The sequence below is a fragment of the Vipera ursinii genome (genome assembly GCF_947247035.1).
Source record: "Vipera ursinii genome assembly, chromosome: 6".
Classification (NCBI taxonomy): Eukaryota; Metazoa; Chordata; class Lepidosauria; order Squamata; family Viperidae; genus Vipera; species Vipera ursinii.
Genome location: NC_139515.1, coordinates 82,641,044 through 82,661,976, shown reverse-complemented (window position 1 = coordinate 82,661,976; position 20,933 = coordinate 82,641,044). Strand labels below are relative to the sequence as shown.

Sequence of the window (20,933 nt, the reverse complement as noted above, 5' to 3'; positions counted from 1 at the left end):
AAACCCAGCTGTAGGCCTAGGACTGGGGCGACGGTGCGCGTGCCCACAGAGAGGGCTCTGCGTGCCACCTGTGGCACCCGTGCCATAGGTTTGCCACCACGGCCCTATACCATTTCAGACAACTGGCTGTCCAGTCATGTTACTTATATGCAAGGGCGTAGTTCTGTACACATGTTGCATTTGGCAAGTTTTAAATGTCTATTATGTATGTGTACATTTTGAGAGCAAGCAGCTAAATTTCATTTTTCATGCGTGCCGTTGAGCCCGCAGGAAAAAAGGAAAATAAAGGTTATCTAGTCTAATTTTAAACTCCCATTGCTAATCCAGACTTGGGACCCCGACTGAGAAGGAAAGAATCTTGATCTATACTTCTGGGTTGTGCAAATGACTGGCCAAAGTTACAATGGCCCTGAAAAATGTGACTTATGACCGTTTTTCACATGCGGCAGCCCCAGGGCCATGTGATTTACATTCGGATGCTTGACAACTGACTCCTATTTATTTTATTTATTTATTTTATTTTAATTCCATTTATATCCCGCCCTTCTCCGAAGACTCAGGGCGGCTTACAAGCTTAGCAGTAGCCTTCATTCTATGTATATGCCTGCTTATTAGGGCTTTCACACCCCTCCCAAGCGGCATTATTACAAAGTCAGCTTATTGCCCCCAACAATCTGGGTCCTCATTTTACCTACCTCGGAAGGATGGAAGGCTGAGTCAACCTTGAGCCTGGTGGGACGCGAACCTGCACTAATTGCAGGCAGCTGGTGTTACTTAAGGAGGCATTAGCCCACTGCTCCACCAAGGCTCCACCAATTTATGATGGTTGCCGTGTCCCCGGGGGTCACGCGATCCCCTTTTGTGGCCTTCTGACAAGCAAACTCAATGGGGGAAGCCAGAGTCACTTAACAGCCCGGTTACTAACTTAACAAGGGTAGTGATTACTTAACAACTATGGCAAGAAAGGTCGTAAAATGGGACAAAACTCACTTGACAAATGTCTCACTTAACAACATACATGTTGGGCTCAGTTGTGGTCTTAAGTTGAGGACCACCTGTAATCAAAACCTGTAGCTACAAATTACGACCACAACGGAGCCCCAAATTTCCGTTGCTAAGCAAGACAGTTAAGTGAATTGTGCCCCGTTTTTCGACCTTTCTTGCCCCTGTTCTTAAGTGAATCACTGCAGTTGTTAAGGTAGTAACACGGTTGTTAAGTGAATCCAGCTTCCCCCTTGACTTTGCTTGTCGGAAGGTCGCAAAAGGGGATCACACGAACCCCGGGACGCTGCGACCACCATAAATACGAGTCAGGGTCCAAGGGTCCGAATTTTAATCACGTGTTCATGGGGATGCGACAATGGCCGTAAGTGTGAAAAAGTCAGGATTTTTTTTCAGTGCTGCTGTATCTTTGAACGGTCACTAAATGAATGGCTGTAAGTTGAGGGACACCTCTGTATGTCCTGTCCCTAAGTTCTAGACCTGCCTTAGGCAGAAAGCCAGTTGGTGACCTTGAGCCAGTCCTCCTCTCTGAGCCCTAGAAAGCAGGCAATGGCAAGGAAATACCTTGTCAAGGATACTGCACAGTCTAGTTCTGGCAGCTGTCAGGAGATTAAAAAGTGACTCAAAAAGCACACACACACACACACACACACACACACACACACACACACCCTGAAAGCTTTACCAAAACAGAATTGGAGTCCAAACGTGTACATTTTCATCTGTCCAATTTCTTGGACAGTTACCTCAAGTCAAAGGTAATTCTTTTCCTGGATTAAGAATCGTATCCGTTACAGCTTAAATCCAGCTGGAAAAAAAGCCAGCTTAAGCAATTTGATAAGAGTTGAGAAATAATAAATAAATTGCTCTCTGGAGTTCAACCTTCAGCTTTCCCAGGGATCCTGGCTAAGTGTTCTGCTCGAAGAATAGCTACTGCAAACCCCAAATGATGGTTTTTATGAGGCCTTTTTTATGAAGCCTCTCTGTTTTCAGAGGAGTTTCACTAATCCTGCAGAAGACACTAAACTAGAGAGTTTATTGCAATCCCATGAGCTAGAAGGGGAAATTGGCAAAAATATTTGTCAATGTCAACCCAGAATTTCACTCTGTACCTGGCAGCTGGGAGGCAGAGTCCTTTCTCTGTGTTTTGTTATTATTCCAACTTTTTATAGGTTTGCCAGCAGACAGATAAAAAAGAAAACAGGGGCTCACTCCATTCTAGCACTGGTGATGTTACCTAGCTGGGTAAGGAAACGTCTGCAAGAAAACAACCAAGCTCAGAGAGCACCAGGGACCCCCCCACAGATTACGGTCTCTCTGGATGTCTACAGAAGCTTCCAAGCTGCGTGGAGAACTGAGACATCAACAGAAGTAAAGCCTATTTTTATGAGTCGGTTGCCTTTTAGTAAAGTCTGATTAATCCAGTTTACGGTTGTCAGCAGAAGAGATGTATAGCTACCAACAAAGGTGGGCAGACACATGCAAAACATTACACATGCTTAGTCCACACATGGACAATTCTGTGCATGGAAGATAAAGTACTGATTGGAAGTGACTTCCTTATTTATTTCTTTTCTCTTATTTCACTCTTTGGGCGAAGGGAAGGAAAAAGAAGGGAAGGAAAGAATGGAGGAAGGAAGGAAGGAGGGAGGGAGGAAGGGAGGGAGGGAAGTAAGAAAGTAAATGTGGGAAGTAAGCCTCCCCCCAGAGAAGGAAATATCAAAAGGGCAGAATATTATAATTCCTCAAAGAATCTTAAAGAGGCAGAAAAGCATGCCCCAAGCAGAAACCAGCTCTGTAGAAATGCAGATGTGATAATCCATTCAGGAAGGTTGTAGCCTTCCAGCTAGAAGCTTAGGAAGACAAGACCCTTAAAATGTACATGTTGTTGTTGTTAGCTGCGAAGTCGTGTCCGACCCATCGCGACCCCATGGACAACATTCCTCCAGGCCTTCCTGTCCTCCACCATCTTCTGGAGTCCCTTTAAGCTCACACCTACTGCTTCAGTGACTCCATCCAGCCACCTCATTCTCGGTCGTCCCCTTCTTCTATTGCCCTCAATCTTTCCCAGCATTAGGCTCTTCTCCAATGAGTCCTTCCTTCTCATTAGGTGGCCAAAGTATTTGAGTTTTAGCTTCAGGATCTGGCCTTCTAAAGAACAGTCAGGGTTGTACATACCCCACCCAAACTCTAAATGAGTACATAATAGGATTAACCCACAGATGCCAAAGAGGCACACTCAGAGTCAGGTCAAAGTACATGACACAGGACCAGGAAACAACCTCAAGAGCCCCAGAGGGTATAAAAACCCACTCCCTACATGTGCTCTCTCTCTCTTTTCTTCCAGAGCCATCTTTCTGCCTGGCTCTCTTCTTCAATAAACTACAACCTTCTTTCTAAAGCAGTCGCCATGTTGTTTATTCCCGGCTTGGACTGAACCCTGATGAAGACTTTTTCTTCAACAGAAGAAAGGAAGGAAGGTCCACCTTTTCAATCTCCCATCGGAAAGAGGGCAGAGTCCAACAGTTCAACGTTTCCCTCTGATTTCCTTCTGTGTTTGGAGCACAGGCTTAATGTGGGAAGGGTCCTTTCAAAGGTGGCCCAGCAGCCATGGATGAAATGGCTACAGAGACCCGTGACCAGGGGACAAAAGCCATGTCCGAACAGAGGCACTTGCCTACAACAAAATGAAACGAGAAGGCTGCCCACACAGCTTCGCTTGTGCCAGCTGAAGTTGGAAATCACAACTTTTGATACAGAGCGAGGAAATAAGGATGGAGGCGGGGCCTTTCTACCATTAGAAGCATGTTAGCATGACGCAGGCCCCCACCCCTGTCTTCCAAAAATAGTAGGTGGGCTGCCCTCTGGGCACACAGGATTCATGGATGCACCGAATTATATCTGGGTCAGACAATTCACACTACTTCACACTTTGGCATCTCTAAAGATTGTTCTATCTTTTTTTATTAAAAAAATTAAAAGACATAAAAATTACAACGCAGGACACCTACCCTCTTACCAGCTTCCTCTAATTGTTCAGTTAACTCTTGCAATTTCAACCTCAAGGCTTCTGCTTCTGCCAAAGCATCTTCTCTGAGCTGTTTGATTGAATGGATCTCATGTTGTCTTCCAGATATTAAGCAAAAGACCAAAAACAATGGACAGCAATGTTATTCGGGGCTGAATTACTCTCTCCGAGTTTGCAAGTGATTCACATTTGCTCAATTATAGGCATTTCCAGGCTTACAAGCATTATGGGCTACATACTTGAGGATAATCACCTTACAGGCAGTCCCCAGCTTAGGACCACAATTGGGACTCGAGTTTCTGTTGTAAGCTGTTAACGGTTCATAAGTTGAGGTGGATCCAAATTTACAATTTTTACGGTGGTGATTAAACTTTTAAATTTTAATTTTAATTTTAATTTTAACTGGGGTTTTATTTGTTCAGGGACGGATATAATTTTTATTAATCTGTTTTTAACTTTTATATTTTTTGTTTTAACCACCCTGTAAACCGCCCTGAGTCCTTCGGGAAAGGGCGGTATATAAATATAATAAAATAAAATAAATAAATAAAATAAATAAACGAACCGCCCAGTCATAAAGCAAATCACACGGTCAATAAACAAACCAGTTTCCCCCAGAAATTGATCACAAAAGACACAAATCACAATCACATGACCGCAGGATGCCGCAACCAGTTGTAAAGGTGAGCCAGTTGCCAAGCAACCGAAATATGATTGATCACAGGACAGCGAGGGCCAGGGATGGTTATAAGTGCGCGTTCAGGTCATGTCACTTTTTTTTCCAAGGCTATCATAACTTTGAACTGTACTTTTAATAAATGCTCATTAGTCAAGGACGACCTGTATATACATGCACCCTCTTTCTTTATTACGTTCGTATTTTTATTAGTTTATCATTCTTCTTTCAACTTCTAAGCCTCTCTCCTTCCATCTGCTAATGTGGATTTGCAGAGGGAGGTCAGCCATTTTAAAGAAAACTCTACTCAGTCGAGTTTAAAAATGAAGCTAATTAAAAGTCTTTTTTAAAGCTGCCCTTTAACAAACATTCTTAATCTGCCATTTGATATATTCTGACACCTCCCAGACTTTACCCACATATATATCTCCTCTCTAACACAATGAAGAGTCTTGTTCTTTCATTTTCTTTGGCAGAGACCCATTGCTAGTTCCTTCCCCCTGGCGATAGAAATATAACAACAACAACAAAGTTGGAAGGGACCTTCGAGGTCATCCAGTCCAACCCCCTGTTCAAGCAGGAGACCCTATACCAGTGTGCCTGGCTGAGGAATTCTGGGAGTTGAAGTCCACAAGTTATAAAAGGGCTAAGTTTGAAGACCTCTGCCCTATACTATTTCAGACAAATGGCTGTCATCTCCTTCACCTACACCAGGGGTGTCCAACCTTGCCAACTTTTAAGACTTGTGGACTTCAACTCCCAGAATTCCCCAGACAACATGAATTTTGGGAGTTGGTCCACAAGTCTTAACAGAATAACAGAGCTGGAAGGGACCTTGGAGGTCTTCTAGTCCAACCCCCTGTTCAAGCAGGAGACCATACAAATGGTTACCCAATCTCTTCTTGAAAACCTCCAGTGAAGAAGCCCCCACAACTTCTGGAGGTGAGTCACTTCACTGATTAATTGTTCTACCTGTGTGGAAATTTCTCCTTGAATTCTAGGTTGCTTCTCTCCTCGATTAGTTTCCATCCATTGCTTCTTGTCCTGCCTTCAGGTGCTTTGGAGAATAGCTTGACTCCCTTTTTGTGGAAGCCCCTTAGATATTGGAACAGTGCTATCATGTCACCCCTAGTCCTTTTTTATTCATTCAACTGGACATATCCAATTCTTTAAGTTGCCAGGTCTGGACACCCCTGGCATAAGTGAAACACGTTTAAGACATGAGGACTTCAATTCCCAGAATTGCCCAAGCAACATATTAGCTGGGGAATTCTAGTAGTGAAATGTCCACAAGTATTAAAGTGGCTGAGGTTGGACATCCCTGTCCTATGCTCTCTTACCTCTCTTAACAGACATGCATCATGTGGTTTATTATGAGCTACCAATCCTCTTTGGGTTTCATCTTATGGAGATGTTACCACATGGCAAGCCAAACTGAGAGCATTGTTCACTGAACTGCAAGGAATTTGCAACTGAGTAGATACAGAAACCATACATTCTATACAACGAAGGAGAACAACCTGGACCAAAGCGTTTTCTTTAAATGTAGCTGTTCGGTTCTCATCCTCCGCAGGTTTCCTGCCATTTTAACGAGCTCCTTATCCAGGGATTCCTTCTGAGCTTCCAAAAATTTTAGTTTCTGAAGCCACAGTGTTCTTTTGTTCTCCAGCGTTTTCTTGAGGTCCTGTGTGGACGTCAACACAAATATCTATACAGCACAGCAATCTCTTGATTGAATTAAGCTCACAGCTCTTCCATGTTGTATTCAACATCCATCACACACACATAAAACATCACATGCTTACAGGCTGCTTGGGAAATGGGCAACTTTGGGGTTTTTTTTAGGGAGGGGGCTGTAGTTTATCAGGAGCAAAGTTCATGAGGCTACCACCACCACCTCATCGTAGTAATTTCTTTTCCAAGAAGTTCAGAAAAGTAGCTCAAGAGCCCTGGTGGCGCAGTGGTTAGAATGCAGTATTGCAGCCTAACTCTGCCTATAGTTTGAAGTTCGATCCAGACCGGCTCAAGGTTGACTCAGACGTCTGTCCTTCCAAGGTCAGTAAAATGAGGACTCAGATTGTAAACCACCTAGAGAGTGCTGTAAAGCACTACGGAGTGATGTATAAGCCTAAGTGCTATTGCCATGTTGGGATGGTGATTATCTTCAATTACACCCATATTATTTCTCCCTGGCAAAGCCCTCCTATTGTCTGTTTGCTTAAGGCAACACCAGTATTTTGTTATAAACTAAACCCAGTTTAACAAAACTCATTTTTTTTGGTTCACGTTCCAAATAAAGCCTGATTGCTTGGTTGACACAATGTGCTAAGACAAGCTTATCGTAGTTAAGTTAGGTCAGTGATGGCGAACCTTATAGAGACAGAGTGCCCAAACTGCAACTCAAAACTCACTTATGTATTGTCGGGTGCCAGGTGAGTGTGGCCAATTGGGTGGGTGTGACCAATTGGGTGGGTGTGGCCAATTGGGTGGGCGTGGCTGAGGGGGTAACGGCAGACTGGGTGGGACTAAAAAGTTCAATCAATCAATTCCAACTTTGCGAGATCTTTTTTCCCCCCCGTGAGAAGTTGAAATTGATTGATTGAACCTTTTTTTTTTTTGCACACGGCGGCGGAGGCCTAAAGCGAAAAGGTTTTATAAAACTCAGCTGAAGGCCTAGGAATGGGAATGCATACTAGGATTGTAATTATGACCAGGATTCCACCAGAAACCATGAAATTCTATTTCTCGAATGGAATTTATGTGCCATCAAGGCTCTCTCTCCTCAGATCCTTAGAAGTACACTGGTGGAATCCTGACAGTAACTGTAAACCACGGAAGTGATTCTGCTGCTTCAGAAATTCTGAGAACGAAGAGGAATCAGTGCTAGGCCCTCCTGTTAACAGAAATCCCCACAACATTAGCACCCCCAGAAAGGGAAAAAAAAAAGAAAGAAAATAATCTGAAAACAGATTGGACTTTTGTCAGCTGAACATCGTTCAATTCTGCCTGTGCCTATTTCCCCTGATCTACTGAGAGGGAGCTGCAAAGCCATCAAGCTACCAGTCCCCTTAAGAGGACCCAAAGTTGTGAGGCAAAAATAATTTACTGCAGAACCACAGATCTAAATTGTTCTGATATCTGCCACTGCGTGTTTGCTGGGAATTCACATTCCAACACATTTGAAGGGTGCCAGATTAATGAAAGGTGAGCCAGTGCTTACAACGAGTGAATTTTTCATCAGGGGAAGATAACCTAAGAGCTTGCTTGCCTGCCATTCAAGGATTATTTACCACCAAGGTCTTCTGATAAGTTTCTGGCAGATCCAAATTGTCTGTTGGGTTCAGCAAAGGCAGCCCTGCTAAAGCCTCCACTTGAGAAAGTTCTTCTTGCTGCAAAGAAAGAATGAGGTAGATCGTTGTTTGTATTTCAGAACGTGGGAAACATCCCAAGGTATCATAAAAGAATCATTGGATTGAGAGGAGTCCTGGAGCTGGGATGTCTTTATACACCCCTGCTTTGAGTTGCAAATAGCACGTTTTTGTTGTTGTTAGTCACTAATTCATGTCTCTCTTCACAACCCCATGGACCACAGGATGGCAGACACCTCCCCCCCCCCCCGCCCACATGCAGACATCAATGTAAGAATTTAATTTACTTATTCTGGTCTTATGCCTCCAGTCCAAAGAACAAACTGTACAGAGTAATATGAAACTGTAAAGCAATTGTAGGATTTAAGTCATTTGAACCCACTGTTCTCTTTTTTGTTACCTGTCTGTCTCCACTATGCCTTTCAGGACAGAAGGCAGGATTCAACAGGCACAGCTGAGATCAAGTGGCTATTTTAGCTGTTTTTCTGCTACGCTTCAGGAGAGCTTACAAAACAAAACACCAAGTATTTCTAAAGAAATGCCTGCAAGTGCCTGAGAGAACAACAACGGAAGAACTTTTAATATTTAAAAGTGGAAAAATAAGGATGTATTTGGCGGGCCTCTCTGGGGAGGGAATTCTATAATTTTAGCAGCCTCCCAGTGTTACCTCAATGGAATGGAATGGAAAGGTTGGGAGGGGATAGCATAGCATGGCATGGCATGGATGGAATGTAATGGAGAGGATCAAATGTAATGTAATGGATTGGAATGGAATGGATTGGATTGGACTGGATTAGACTGGATTGACTGGACTGGATTGGATGGGATTGGAATGGATGGGATGGGATGGGAATGGACTGGATTGGATTGGGATGGGATGTGATGGCATGGCATGTGATGGCATAGATGGAATGTAATGGAGAGGATCAAATGTAATGTAATGTAATGGATTGGATTGGATTGGAATGGATCGGATTGGACTGGAATGGACTGGATTGGACTGGACTGGACTGGACGGGAATGGATGGGATGGGAATGGAATGGAATAGATTGGATTGGATTGGAACAGAATGGATTGGGATGGGATGGGATGGCATGGCATGGCATGGATGGAAATAATGGAATGGAATGGCTGGAACACTTAGAACAGAGCATTTATATGATATATTGTCTTTTACAGACTGGACACAACTAGCAGTATTGATTAGTGAGAAGAACCTAGATGTTACCCAAATGGGAGGAAAGGCAGCAAACAATGTTGTTGAATTTAGTAAAAATTTAGACAAAGTGTTTTCAAGTCTCCTTCATTATCCACATCCACCATGTTCCATTACCAGGTTTAAAATGGTGGCCTTGAACTTTTCTCCTACTCGCTCTGGCCCTTCAAAAAGCAGGAGGACTTCTCTGTCCAGTGATTCATCAAGTGCTGTCCACTCAATTCCAGGGATCTTATAGAGAAAAAGTAATTTGAAAAAGTCACATTATAATCCTGAACTGGAACACGGCCCCTACACTACACCGAACATAAAACATTTGTTTTTCGGTTAGGCCAGGGGTAGGCAACCTTGGCTCTTTTATGACTCGTGGACTTCAACTCCCAGAATTCCTGAGCCAGCACGAGTCATAAAAGAGCCAAGGTTGCCTACCCCTGGCCTAGAAGCACATACAAAATGCAAGCTAAGAATCTTTCCCCACTCCTGGATAGAAACTGGGGATGAAATGATGCCGGGGACCCAGCTGAACAAGACTATTGCTAAGATATGTTTGCATTGTGCTTCATTAAAGAGGGGATATTACAGGCAGTCCTCGACTTACAGCCACAATTGACCACATTTCTGGGGCTAATCAAGACAGTTGCTAAGTGAGCTTTGCCCCATTTTATGACTTTTCTTGCCAGCGTTGTTAAGTGAATCACTGCAGTTCTTAAGTTAGCAACATGGTTGTTAAGTCAACCTGGCTTCTCCATTGACTTTCCTTGTCGGATGGCCGCAAAGGGTGATGACATCCCGGGACATGGCAACCGTCATAAATATGAGCCAGTGTCTGAGCATCCAAATTTTGTTCATGTGACCATGGGGATGCTGCAACGGTCGTTAAGTATAAAAAACGTAAGTCACTTTTTTCAGTGGTGTTGTATTTCATATGGCCCAAGGCAGGGGTGTCAAACTCAATTTCATTGAGGGCCACATCAGCATTGTGGTTGCCCTCGGGGGGCCGGGTGGGTATGGCCAGGGTGGGCGCAGCCTACTGGGTGGGCGCAGCTGGAGTGCGTATGGCCTACTGGGTGGGCATGGCCAGCTCTACATCATTGGCATCAAGGGTGCCTATGGGGGCCTGGACAGGAGTGGGACAGATCTGGGGTTCTCTGGCAGAAAGAGGGTCTCTGGGCCAGGGCCAAGGCAGCGGGGACTGTTCCCTCACTGTTTCCAGGATGGCTTCAGGGGCCACATGAAACCACTTCGCGGGCTGGATCTGGCCCCTGGGCCTTGTGTTTGACATGTCTGGCCCAAGGGCTAATCAATAAAGACAATAAAGACTTATACATACAGTACTGTTGTAACTCTGAACAGTTACTAAAATAAGTCGAGGAGTACCTGAACAACATAGAAGTATAGTTCAAGATTCTTTCCTTCCCACTAGGGCAGAGGTCCCCAACCTTTTGGGCACCAGGGACCGGTTCCGTGGAGAAAAGTTTTTCCGTGGACTGGAGGGGGCGTGGTTTCACGTACTGCCTGCATCCTGCAGATGGGGCTTTGCTTGTTTGCGCGGATGGTTTCAGGCATGCCGTGGGCTGGTGCCGGTCCACGGACCGGGGGCCGGGGACCCCCCTGCACTAGGGATCCCAAGTCTGGCTTAGCAAGGGGAGTTTGAAAGTGCTCAGACAAGCGCCCCTGAGATTTTTATATCTGCATTTCATCACCCCATCCTTTGAAAGACGTTTCTGACCTCTGATGGCTCCTGGGCAAGTTCCAGTTCACAATGCAATGAATTGGTGGCTTCAAGGAAGCTGCTGTTGAACTTGTAGATTAAGGGAAAGTTGATCCCATTCCTAGCAAAAAAAATGTAGATATGGACATTTAAAGAGTTAAACATCTAGAGCGCAGAAACCACCATGACCGGCGTCTTTTTTCTCTTGATTTCCAAGAATACTCACGAGATCAGTTCTTGCTGCATCTGCTGAACGTTGTTCAACAATTTATTTTTCTCTGTGCGCAGAGTCTACGGTTGGAATCGCCCTCCCACCCCCCAAAAAAGATGTTTAGAAAAAGGCTTTCTGAGCAAAAAGCAAGCAATCCCTTACCTTCTTCTCATTTCCCCACAGAAGTATCGTAACATTACCTCTATCACTGACGTGTGTTCCTTCAAGGAAGACTTTAGTTCTCGTATATCCAACTCCTTCTGCAGGGATTGAAGAGTAAGACTGAAGTAAAGTTACACCAGGTGACGCCTTAACTAACCACGTTTTATTAAATCAACTCCCAATTGGCTTTACCCAACACACTAAGTTCCAAACTTGGGAACTTTTAAGACTTACGGATTTCAGCTCCCAGAATTCTGGCAATCTTAAACTTGCCATGTTTGGAGACCACTGCACTAAGCCATGAATTATGGTTTTTAAGCTGTGAGTGAGCCCCACTAGGGTTTATTGATTTATATTTCACATTTCTGAACTACCCATCTCTCTCAACTAGGGACTTTTTAGCATAACATGTAAACTTGGCCTGAAAGTAAGACTAACTACACTGCAGATGGAATATATATTGGGGTTTGTTTGTCTTAAAATGCTAACTGAAACAATTTCTCATCCACGCTAGCTAAAATGAACAGTATGATACTCATTAAGCAATGATGAGGGTTTAAATCAGGGGTTTTCATATTTGGCCCTTTTATGACTTGTGGACTTCAACTCCCAGAATTCCTCAGCCAGGCATGCTGGCTGAGGAATTCTGGGAATTGAAGTCCACAAGTCATAAAAGGGCCAAGGTTGAAGACCCCTGGTTTAAATCTTTCCCTAGGGTGCTTAGCTGAAATTATGCAGGTAGTCCTTCACTTACGACAGTTCGTTTAGTGACTGTTCAAAGTTACAACAGTACTGGAAAAAGTTTCTGACCGTTTTTCACACACGTGACCACTGCAGCATCCCTATGGTCGTGTGATCAAAATTCATATGCTTGCCAACTGACTCATATTTATGACAGTTGCAGTGTCCTGGGGTAATGTGATCTCCTTTTACGACCTTCTGACAAGCAAAGTCAATGGGGCAGCCAGATTCATTTAACAACCGTTACTAACTTTACAAATGACGTGATTCGCTTAACAACTGTGGCAACAAAGATCATAGGTAAAGGTAAAGGTTCCCCCGCACATGCGTGCTAGTCGTTTCCGACTCTAGGGGCCGGTGCTCATCTCCGTTTCAAAGCCGAAGAGCCAGCGCTTGTCCGAGGACGTCTCTGTGGTCATGTGGCCGGCATGACTAGACGCCAAAGGCGCACGGAACGCTGTTACCTTCCCACCGTAGTGGTCCCTATTTTTCCACTTGCATTTTTACGTGCCTTCGAACTGCTAGGTTGGCAGAAGCTGGGACGAATAACAGGCGCTCACTCTGTTACGCGGCACTCGGGATTTGACCCGCCAAACTGCCGACCTTCTGATCAACAAGCTCAGCGTCCTAACCCACTGAGCCACCGCGTCCCACAAAGATCATAGGATGGGGCAAAATTCACTTGACAACTGTCTCATTTAGCAACAGAAATGTGGGGCTCATTTATGGTCGTTAAGTTGAGGACTAGCTGTACAATACCTGTACCTTTAACCTGCAACCGCAATTGGGACGGGAAATCTGGTTGTCAGTCACTGAGGTCATAAGTTGAAGCACCCATGTATCCAGACCTGGGTCTTGAACATTTTTTGTGATGGTTTTTATGTGAACGAAGTGGTCATTAAGCAAAGCTATTTTTCCAAACAGCGGCTGTGCTGAAAAACACTAGAAACTGGCAAAAAAATAAATAAATCACAAATTGTGGTGACATGACCAAGGGACACTGCAGCCAGTTGTAAACCGAGCTGGTTGCCAAGGGCCTTGAAATGCAGTCGTGTGAATGGGGAGTAAAGAGACAATTCTATCCCTCTTTAACCATAAACATCCAATAGTCAGATAAAGATTGCTTCTGAGTAGGATAGCTCTTGAGGCTAATCCATATTCATTCTAAGAACAGGAAAAGCCCAAACTGATGTGATGTGATTGCAGTGCAGGTGAGATGTACACTAACACAAAAATGGAATGATGCTTCATCATTGCAAAAGACTGTTGCAAAATAGATATTATCCCAGCAGGGTTAATGATGTTTGGTTAGTTGCTTTTTTTTTACATACATTCAAATTAGCTGCAAGAGTTTGGAAGAAAAGGAAGACAAATCTATGCAAAGCAGAGGCTTGGATAGCAAAGGCTTTTTAGGGAAAAAGTGTATACAAATACAGGCTATTCTAAGCCTGGGTTTGCATAGCTGTCCGATGTATTTGCAGGGATCAAGCCCCAAACCGGAATATAGATTGCACGTATCTATTGCAACAACCTGGGTCACTTCTCTGTTACTGCATTACATTTTGGTGCACGAGTTGTCAATTTGTATTTGGGCTCCAAGCACAAATGCCTAACTAATTGTAGGAGGACGACAGGAGAAGCAGCAGATATAGATAAAATAGTATAGAATTCTACCTAGTTACACCTATTCCCTTCAGGTTAACCTTTCAATTATCTCTCTTTTCATCCTAACATCTATTCCCTGATCACTCTATCATCTCACTCCTCAATCCAAAGCTGTTCATCATCTACATGCCCTCTTATAAATACTTCATGTGAGATGCAAAGTTGTAGGTGTATGGCCCTAAGTAGGCCTGCCAATTAGTTAAAAGTTTACTCCTAAGGATGAATTTTCCCATTTTCGGTGCCCAAAGTACAATCTCTTGAGTTCCAGAACTGTGTGGACGTCTGTCTTTCTTTCTTTCTTTCTTTCTTTCTTTCTTTCTTTCTTTCTTTCTTTCTTTCTTTCTTTCTTTTTCTTTCTCTTTTCTTTTTCCTTTCTTTCTCTCTCTTTCTTCCTTTCTCTTTTTCTTTCTTTCTCTTTCTCTTTCTTTCCTTTCTTTTTCCTTCCTTTCTCCTCCCTCCCTCCTCTCCTTCCTTCCTTCCCTCCTCTCTCTCTCTCTCCCTCCCTCCCCCTCCCTTCCTTCCTGTATGCCTGTGCTGTATTCTTTAGCAAGAATGAAATTTCTAATTCATTAAACCTCCTTTTATTTCCTTTGCATTCCTTTCCTTTCCTCTTTTCTCTCCTTCTTCTTCTTCTCTCTCTCCCTCCCTCCCTTTGTTTAGTAACCATTCAAAGTAACAATGGCACTGAAAAAAGTGACTTATGACTCTTTTTCACACGACCATCGCAGCATCCCCACATCACGTGGATCAAAATTTGGAGGCTTGGCAACTGGCTCGTATTTATGACAGCTGTAGCGCCCTGAGATCAGGTGATCACTTTTTGTGATCTTCTAGCAAGCAAAGTCAATGGGAAATCCAGATTCACTTGGTAATCGTGTTACTAAGTTAACCACTGCAGTAATTCACTTAACAGCTGTGGCAAGAAAGGTCATAAAAAAAGGTAAAGGTAAAGGTTCCCCCGCACATGCGTGCTAGTCGTTTCCGACTCTAGGGGCTCATCTCCGTTTCAAAGCCGAAGAGCCAGCGCTTGTCCGAGGACGTCTCCGTGGTCATGTGGCCGGCATGACTAGACGCCAAAGGCGCACGGAACGCTGTTACCTTCCCACCGTAGTGGTCCCTATTATTCTAATTTCGTTTTTACGTGCTTTCGAACTGCTAGGTTGGCAGAAGCTGGGACGAGTAACAGGTGCTCATTCTGCTACGCGGCACTCGGGATTCAACCCGCCAAACTGCCGACCTTCTGATCGACAAGCTCAGCGTCCTAACCCACTGAGCCACTGCGTCCCTTTTAAAAGGGGGGGGGGCAAAACTCACTTAACAATTGTCTCACTTAGCAATGGGAATTTGAGCCTTGGTGGAGCAGTGGGCTAATGCCTCCTTAAGTAACACCAGCTGCCTGCAATTAGTGCAGGTTCGAGTCCCACCAGGCTCAAGGTTGACTCAGCCTTCCATCCTTCCCAGGTAGGTAAAATGAGGACCCAGATTGTTGGGGGCAATTAAGCTGACTTTGTAATAATGCCGCTTGAGGTGTGTGTGTGTGAAAGCCCTAATAAGCAGGCATATACATAGAATGAAGGCTACTGCTAAGCTTGTAAGCCGCCCTGAGTCTTCGGAGAAGGGCGGGATATAAATGGAATTAAAATAAATAAATAAATAAAAAATAAATAAATTTGGGGTTCACTGTGGTTGCAAGTCGAGGTTCATCTGTAATAGGTTGGTTTTTAACGCATTGTTGCTGGAGAGCCTCTTATTTCAGATGTTGCATTTGTTTCAGTGTACTGGGTTTGACTTCCTGTTGTGTTGTGTACATTGATTGTTTGAGGATTCGTGTCCTTTTCATTTGTTCTAAGCATCAATGGGTATTATGTAAATATGAAAACAAGTAGCTATTACATCCGCTAGTAGTATCTGCATTGCAAACGTCTGGAATGCAAAATAGCAATAGCAATAGCACTTAGACTTATATACTGTGTCATTGTGCTTTACAGCAGAGGTCCCGAACCTCCGGTCTTTGGACCGGTCCCGGTCCGCAGCATGCCAGCAACCGGGCCATGCAAACAAGCAACCTCTGTGGGATGCAGGCAGCGCACAAAACCTTTCTCCACAGGACTGGTCCCTGATGCCCAAAGGGTTGGGGACCGCTGCTTTACAGCCCTCTGTAAGCAGAGTCAGCATATTGCCCCCAACCATCTGGGTCCTCATTTTACTGACCTCGAAAGGATGGAAGGCTGAGTCATCCTTGAGCTGGTCAGAATCGAACTGCTGGCAGCTGGCAGTCAGCAGAAGTAGCCTGCAGCATTCTAACTACAGCACCACCACAGCTCTTCAAAACCTCAGAGACGGGTCTTAAGGCCATCCTGTACTAACTGACTTCATCCCAAACTCTTCCACAGCTGTCTTTATAACCATCAGTCAAGAGCCTGTAGAGCAGGGGTCTTCCAACTTGGCCCTTTTTATGACTTGTGGACTTCAAATCCTCAGTGTGCCTGGCTGAGGAATTCTGGGAGTTGAGGAGTCCACAAGTCATAAAAAGGGCCAAGATTGAAGACCCCCGCTATAGAGCAATATCTAATTTGTTTCCATAAGAATATATTTCTCTTAATCCTCTAATGTAGTCCTTGTTTAATTATGCCAACTGGGAGCCAAAACCTCCTCGTTAAGTGACACAGTTAAGTTGAAAAACCATGTGACCATGCTGCTTAGCAACGGCAGTTCCAGCAGTCCCAGTTGCCATCACTAAATGAGGACCAGATGGGTTGCTATGCAAGGACCTTATGTGACTGTGACTTCTGGAAATTTTTAAGAAGAGATTAGACAATCACTTGTCTGAGACAGTATAGGTTCTCCTGCTTGAGCAGGGGGCTGGACTAGAAGACCTCCAAGGCCCCTTCCAGCTTCTATTCTATTCTATTCTATTCTATTCTATTCTATTCTATTCTATTCTATTCTATTCTATTCTATTCTATTCTATTCTATTCTATTCTATTCTATTCTATTCTGATTTCCTGCAGTCTTCCCCACTGTCTTTGCTTGTGAGAAACCATCATGGAAGGTTGCAAATCATGACCACATGTCCATGGTGAAGGCGCAGTGGCCATAAGTATGAGATCTGGTCATAACTATTACTTGTTCAGAGCAATCTTAAGTTCAAATAGTAGCTTAATCAGTGGTTGTTAAATGAAAACTACTTATACCCCTTCCAGAATACACTGAAATGTTGCTACATCCAACCTTCCCAAAATTAACCAGGCCAGAAAGCCTTCAATGAGTCCTAGTACCCACGAACCTTCAGGAGTGCTGTGTCTTTATTTCTCATCTTGCTTTCATAAAGGTGTGCTTGGATCTGGGAAAAGAAGAACAATGCCCCGCAATGAATTTGCATTCTGGCAGGAAGAAACAACACTAAAATTATTTTATTTCTCTTTTCCCTCAATGGGTGGTTGTTTTTTTCTAAGCAGAAGAGCTGCCGTGTTGTTTGTTGTGCTCTTATCATTAATCCTAATCAACCCATCAAACGATAAAGGCTTCCTCGCTGAGAGTTATGAACTACTGTATAATCTGCCACATTAGTCCAGTATGGGCAGTGGTGGGATTCAAATATATGAGCAACCGGTTTCTTTGTGTGGATGCCGCTTCAGGAAGTCCGTTCTGGGCCTGGGCAACCAAAAAATTAGCTACCGCTTCTGCCGAAGTGGTGCGAACCGGCTGAATCCCACCACTGAGCATGAGTTGATAGAATGAAGTATTTCCATTTCTTAGTCTGGGGCTGAGAAAGAGGGACTGGTCCAAAATCACCAGAACATTTCTGTGGCTGAGGGGGATCGAGGACCTGTATCGCTCGCAGTCCAGCACCTTCACTAACCACACCCTGCTGGCTTCTGGGTGTTTTGTTTACTTATTTTAACGTATGGTGAAGTTATATTAGCCAGGAGGCTACAATGCTAATGCAGAGTAGCTGTTTGGCTACCCTGTTTGGTTAACGCCCATGTGCTTCTCAAGGTGCACCGCATGAGGGAGAGCTAGCTCTGCACCAAAAAGAAAGACAAGTCCCTTTCCTGAACTGTCATCTGGAGCCCTCTCTGTCCACTGAAGCCACTTCACAAACGAAAATTGCAACTGGGAAGGTCCATCGCCAGCAGGATTCTAACTGTCCACACATAATGCCGGTTCATCCCCCCCCCACTGAAGTGGTACCTATTTATCAACTCTCATAAAACATGTTTTCAAACTGCTAGCTGGGCAAAAGCTGAGGCGAGTGATGGGAACTCACCCTGCCGCGCAGTGCTAGGACTTGAACCACTGGAGCAAAGGCCGTCTCCAGCGTCATTAAGCCACTGAACCAAGAACAAAACTTTGGCAGGTACCATACATGCCTCATCATTTCAACTTGCCATTAGAGTAAGGGGTGGGGAGGTGTTGCTTTAGAATGGAGAAAGGAAGCCTCTACGATTCTGCTGAAGATCGTGAGAGCCTGAAACCTCTCCAAGGGCACCGCAGCAGGTGTGGAGAGGAAGCAGACGGTTCCCATAACAAAGTGAAATAGTTTACCTGGATTACGTGAGAGATTGGGAGTTTGGCTGGAGAAATTATTGTTTAATTCTATGAACCAGTGTCTGGGAACCTCCGAGTTAGTTTTACTTCGACATTACCATGCAGTGTATTCAATAAACAGTAAGATTTTTGGAAACAGAATGAACCTGGAGTTGTAGTTGGATTCCTGAGCTGGATGTTGACAACACCTCTCTGGCTTCTGGGTTGAGAGAGGGGGGGGGACTGGCTCAAAATTACGCTGTGAATTTCTGTGCCTGTTTATGTGCATCACATTAAAAATCAACAGACTACACTACCCTGACCACCATCTGTTTTGGTAAGCACTCGTTTCTGCAGAAGGGAACACATAAGTCCCAATGGTACCCTGGAGTGTTTGTTTGCACAAACTGGAGCACCAGAAAAATGACTGTAAATGAATAATTGACTAGAGAAATCAGAAGAAAGCCTTAGAAGTAACCGTGTCAAGTGTTTCAGAAGACAGGCATACATTAACACTTTAACGCTCACACCAATATGCTTTGCAAAATCTTACATGCTCTAATTGGTTATATGGTGTTCTGTGCTGATGCCCATTTTGTTCAGAAATGCTGAAGAATCTTTAACAGGGATATCATCAAAATAATTAAATGAAATATCTCAGAGCTGACCAAGAGATTGTGGGAGAAAGTTCTCCTTAACTGTAGTTAAGAAAGTTATAATAATCTCTTGATCCAATTATGCACATCTCAAGCGACGGAGACAGAAAATCCCACCATTGTTAACACCGTCATCTGTTATTCAGACCCGGAACGTTTGCTAAGCGAGATGTAAATATAATGCTTAGAATCTAGGCTTAGTTAGGTTTCAGCTCAAATTCCTCTTAAAGATATAATTTAACAGCTAGAAAACAGTATCACAATCTTCATGTTTACATGTTGCTTTTTGAAGGTTCTCTGACGTTCCTCCACCAACTTACAAATGTAAACAGCACACAGCCACTTCTAGTTTTAACTGTGGATTGTCAGATTTTGGTAAGGCTGCAATCTCTGACCATCCCAAGCTAGTGTAACCAGTGATCAGGCATGTTGGGTTCTGTAATGCAACCTAACTGGAAATTCAAGAGGAGGAATTACTGTGGGGTCTTTTGAAAATAATCGAATTGATTACCTTGAATCAATCACTTGGAACATTTCAAATATCTGAAGCATCGCACTGAATCTCTGCCATCGCCCACACTGCAACAAAATGTAGGAACCACTTACTTGGAGTTCGCTAATATTCTGGGACAGCTCCTCAATCTTCTTCTGGAGACAGTCGGAATCAACAGCATTCCTAATGTTCTGATTTAAAGGACACATTTGTTATTACTGGTTCCCTTTTCTACTAATTCTCATTCCATCTGATGAAAAAAATTGCTTTAACAAAATAACAGAGTTGGAAGGGACTTTGGAGATCAGATTCTAGTCCAGGGGTGGGCAACCTTGGCTCTTTTACGACTCGTGGACTTCAACTCCCAGAATTCCGGAGCCAGTATGGCTGGCTCAGGAATTCTGGAAGTTAAAGTCCACCAGTCATAAAAGAGCCAAGGTTGCCTACCCCTGTATCTAGTCCAACCTGCTACTCAACCTGCTACTGTATCTAGTCCAACCTGTACCATTTCCATACATATGGTTGTCCTCCTTTAAAAGCCTCCAGTGATGGAGCGCCCACAAGCAGTTCCACAGGTTAATTGTTCTAACTGTCAGGAATTTTCTCCTTAGTTCTAGGTTGCTTCTGTCCTTGATTAGTTTCCTTCCCATTAGCTTCTTGTCCTGCCTTCGGGCGCTTTGGAGAATAGCTTGACTCCCTCCTCTTTGTGGCAGCCCCTGAGATATTGGAAGACTGCTATCCTGTCACCCCTCGTCCTTCTCTTCATTAAACTAGACACACCCAACTCCTACAACTGTTCTCCATATGTTTTAGCCTCCAGTCCCCTAATCACCTTTGTTGCTCTTCTCTGTGCTCTTTCTATACTTTTTTTTTCATAAAAGAAAGTATTTTGGGATAAATTCTTGGGGTAGAGTGTGGTGTTCAACACCTACGTAAAATCCGAGAGGTCAAGAGTGTTATGTATGGGGTTTAATAACAATGCAAGCATCGGCTCTATCGATACACCAGGTGGTGCTGGGCCGAAACTGCTGCGGCAGGAAGCAGCGTTTCGGCGGGAAAGCCAGGTTTAAATCTATTGACTGGAAATGTACCTGGACTCGTGGCGGGAAAGCCAGTTTTAAATCTATTGGCTGGAAAGTGTAAGAGAAAGAGATGGTGCTAGACTTCTGGAGGAAAAAGGAGGAACCTGCCCCACTTTACATTGGGGAGGGCTGTGTGGAGAGAGTTTCCTCCTTTAAATTTCTGGGAGTCTACCTCTGCGAAGATCTGACCTGGAAAGTTAACACAACCCAGGTGACTAGAAAGGCCCAACAGAGGCTTCACTTTCTCAGGGTCTTGCGGAAGAACAGGGTAGAACAACGGCTAATGACCCTCTTTTACCGGTCTACTATAGAGAGCATCCTCTCGTATGGTATTGTGGTCTGGTATGCTGGTCTGACAGCCGCGGATAGGAAAGTATTACAGAGGGTGGTG

General features: G+C 44.1%; 1 protein-coding gene across 1 annotated transcript in view; it reads right to left on the bottom strand.

Annotated features, from left to right (window-relative positions):
- IRAG2 (inositol 1,4,5-triphosphate receptor associated 2) overlaps positions 1-20,933 on the bottom strand; it is a gene marked incomplete at its 5' end in the record, with an annotated part of 67,395 nt that overhangs the window by 35,257 nt on the left and 11,205 nt on the right. The window contains 10 exons of the mRNA XM_083366569.1: positions 4,022-4,128; positions 6,227-6,390; positions 7,997-8,095; positions 9,409-9,522; positions 11,021-11,123; positions 11,229-11,293; positions 11,414-11,473; positions 17,068-17,124; positions 18,052-18,115; positions 19,479-19,651. Of these exons, the coding sequence (XP_083222695.1) occupies positions 4,022-4,128; positions 6,227-6,390; positions 7,997-8,095; positions 9,409-9,522; positions 11,021-11,123; positions 11,229-11,293; positions 11,414-11,473; positions 17,068-17,124; positions 18,052-18,115; positions 19,479-19,651 (1,006 nt within the window). The remainder of the gene's footprint in view (positions 1-4,021; positions 4,129-6,226; positions 6,391-7,996; positions 8,096-9,408; positions 9,523-11,020; positions 11,124-11,228; positions 11,294-11,413; positions 11,474-17,067; positions 17,125-18,051; positions 18,116-19,478; positions 19,652-20,933) is intronic.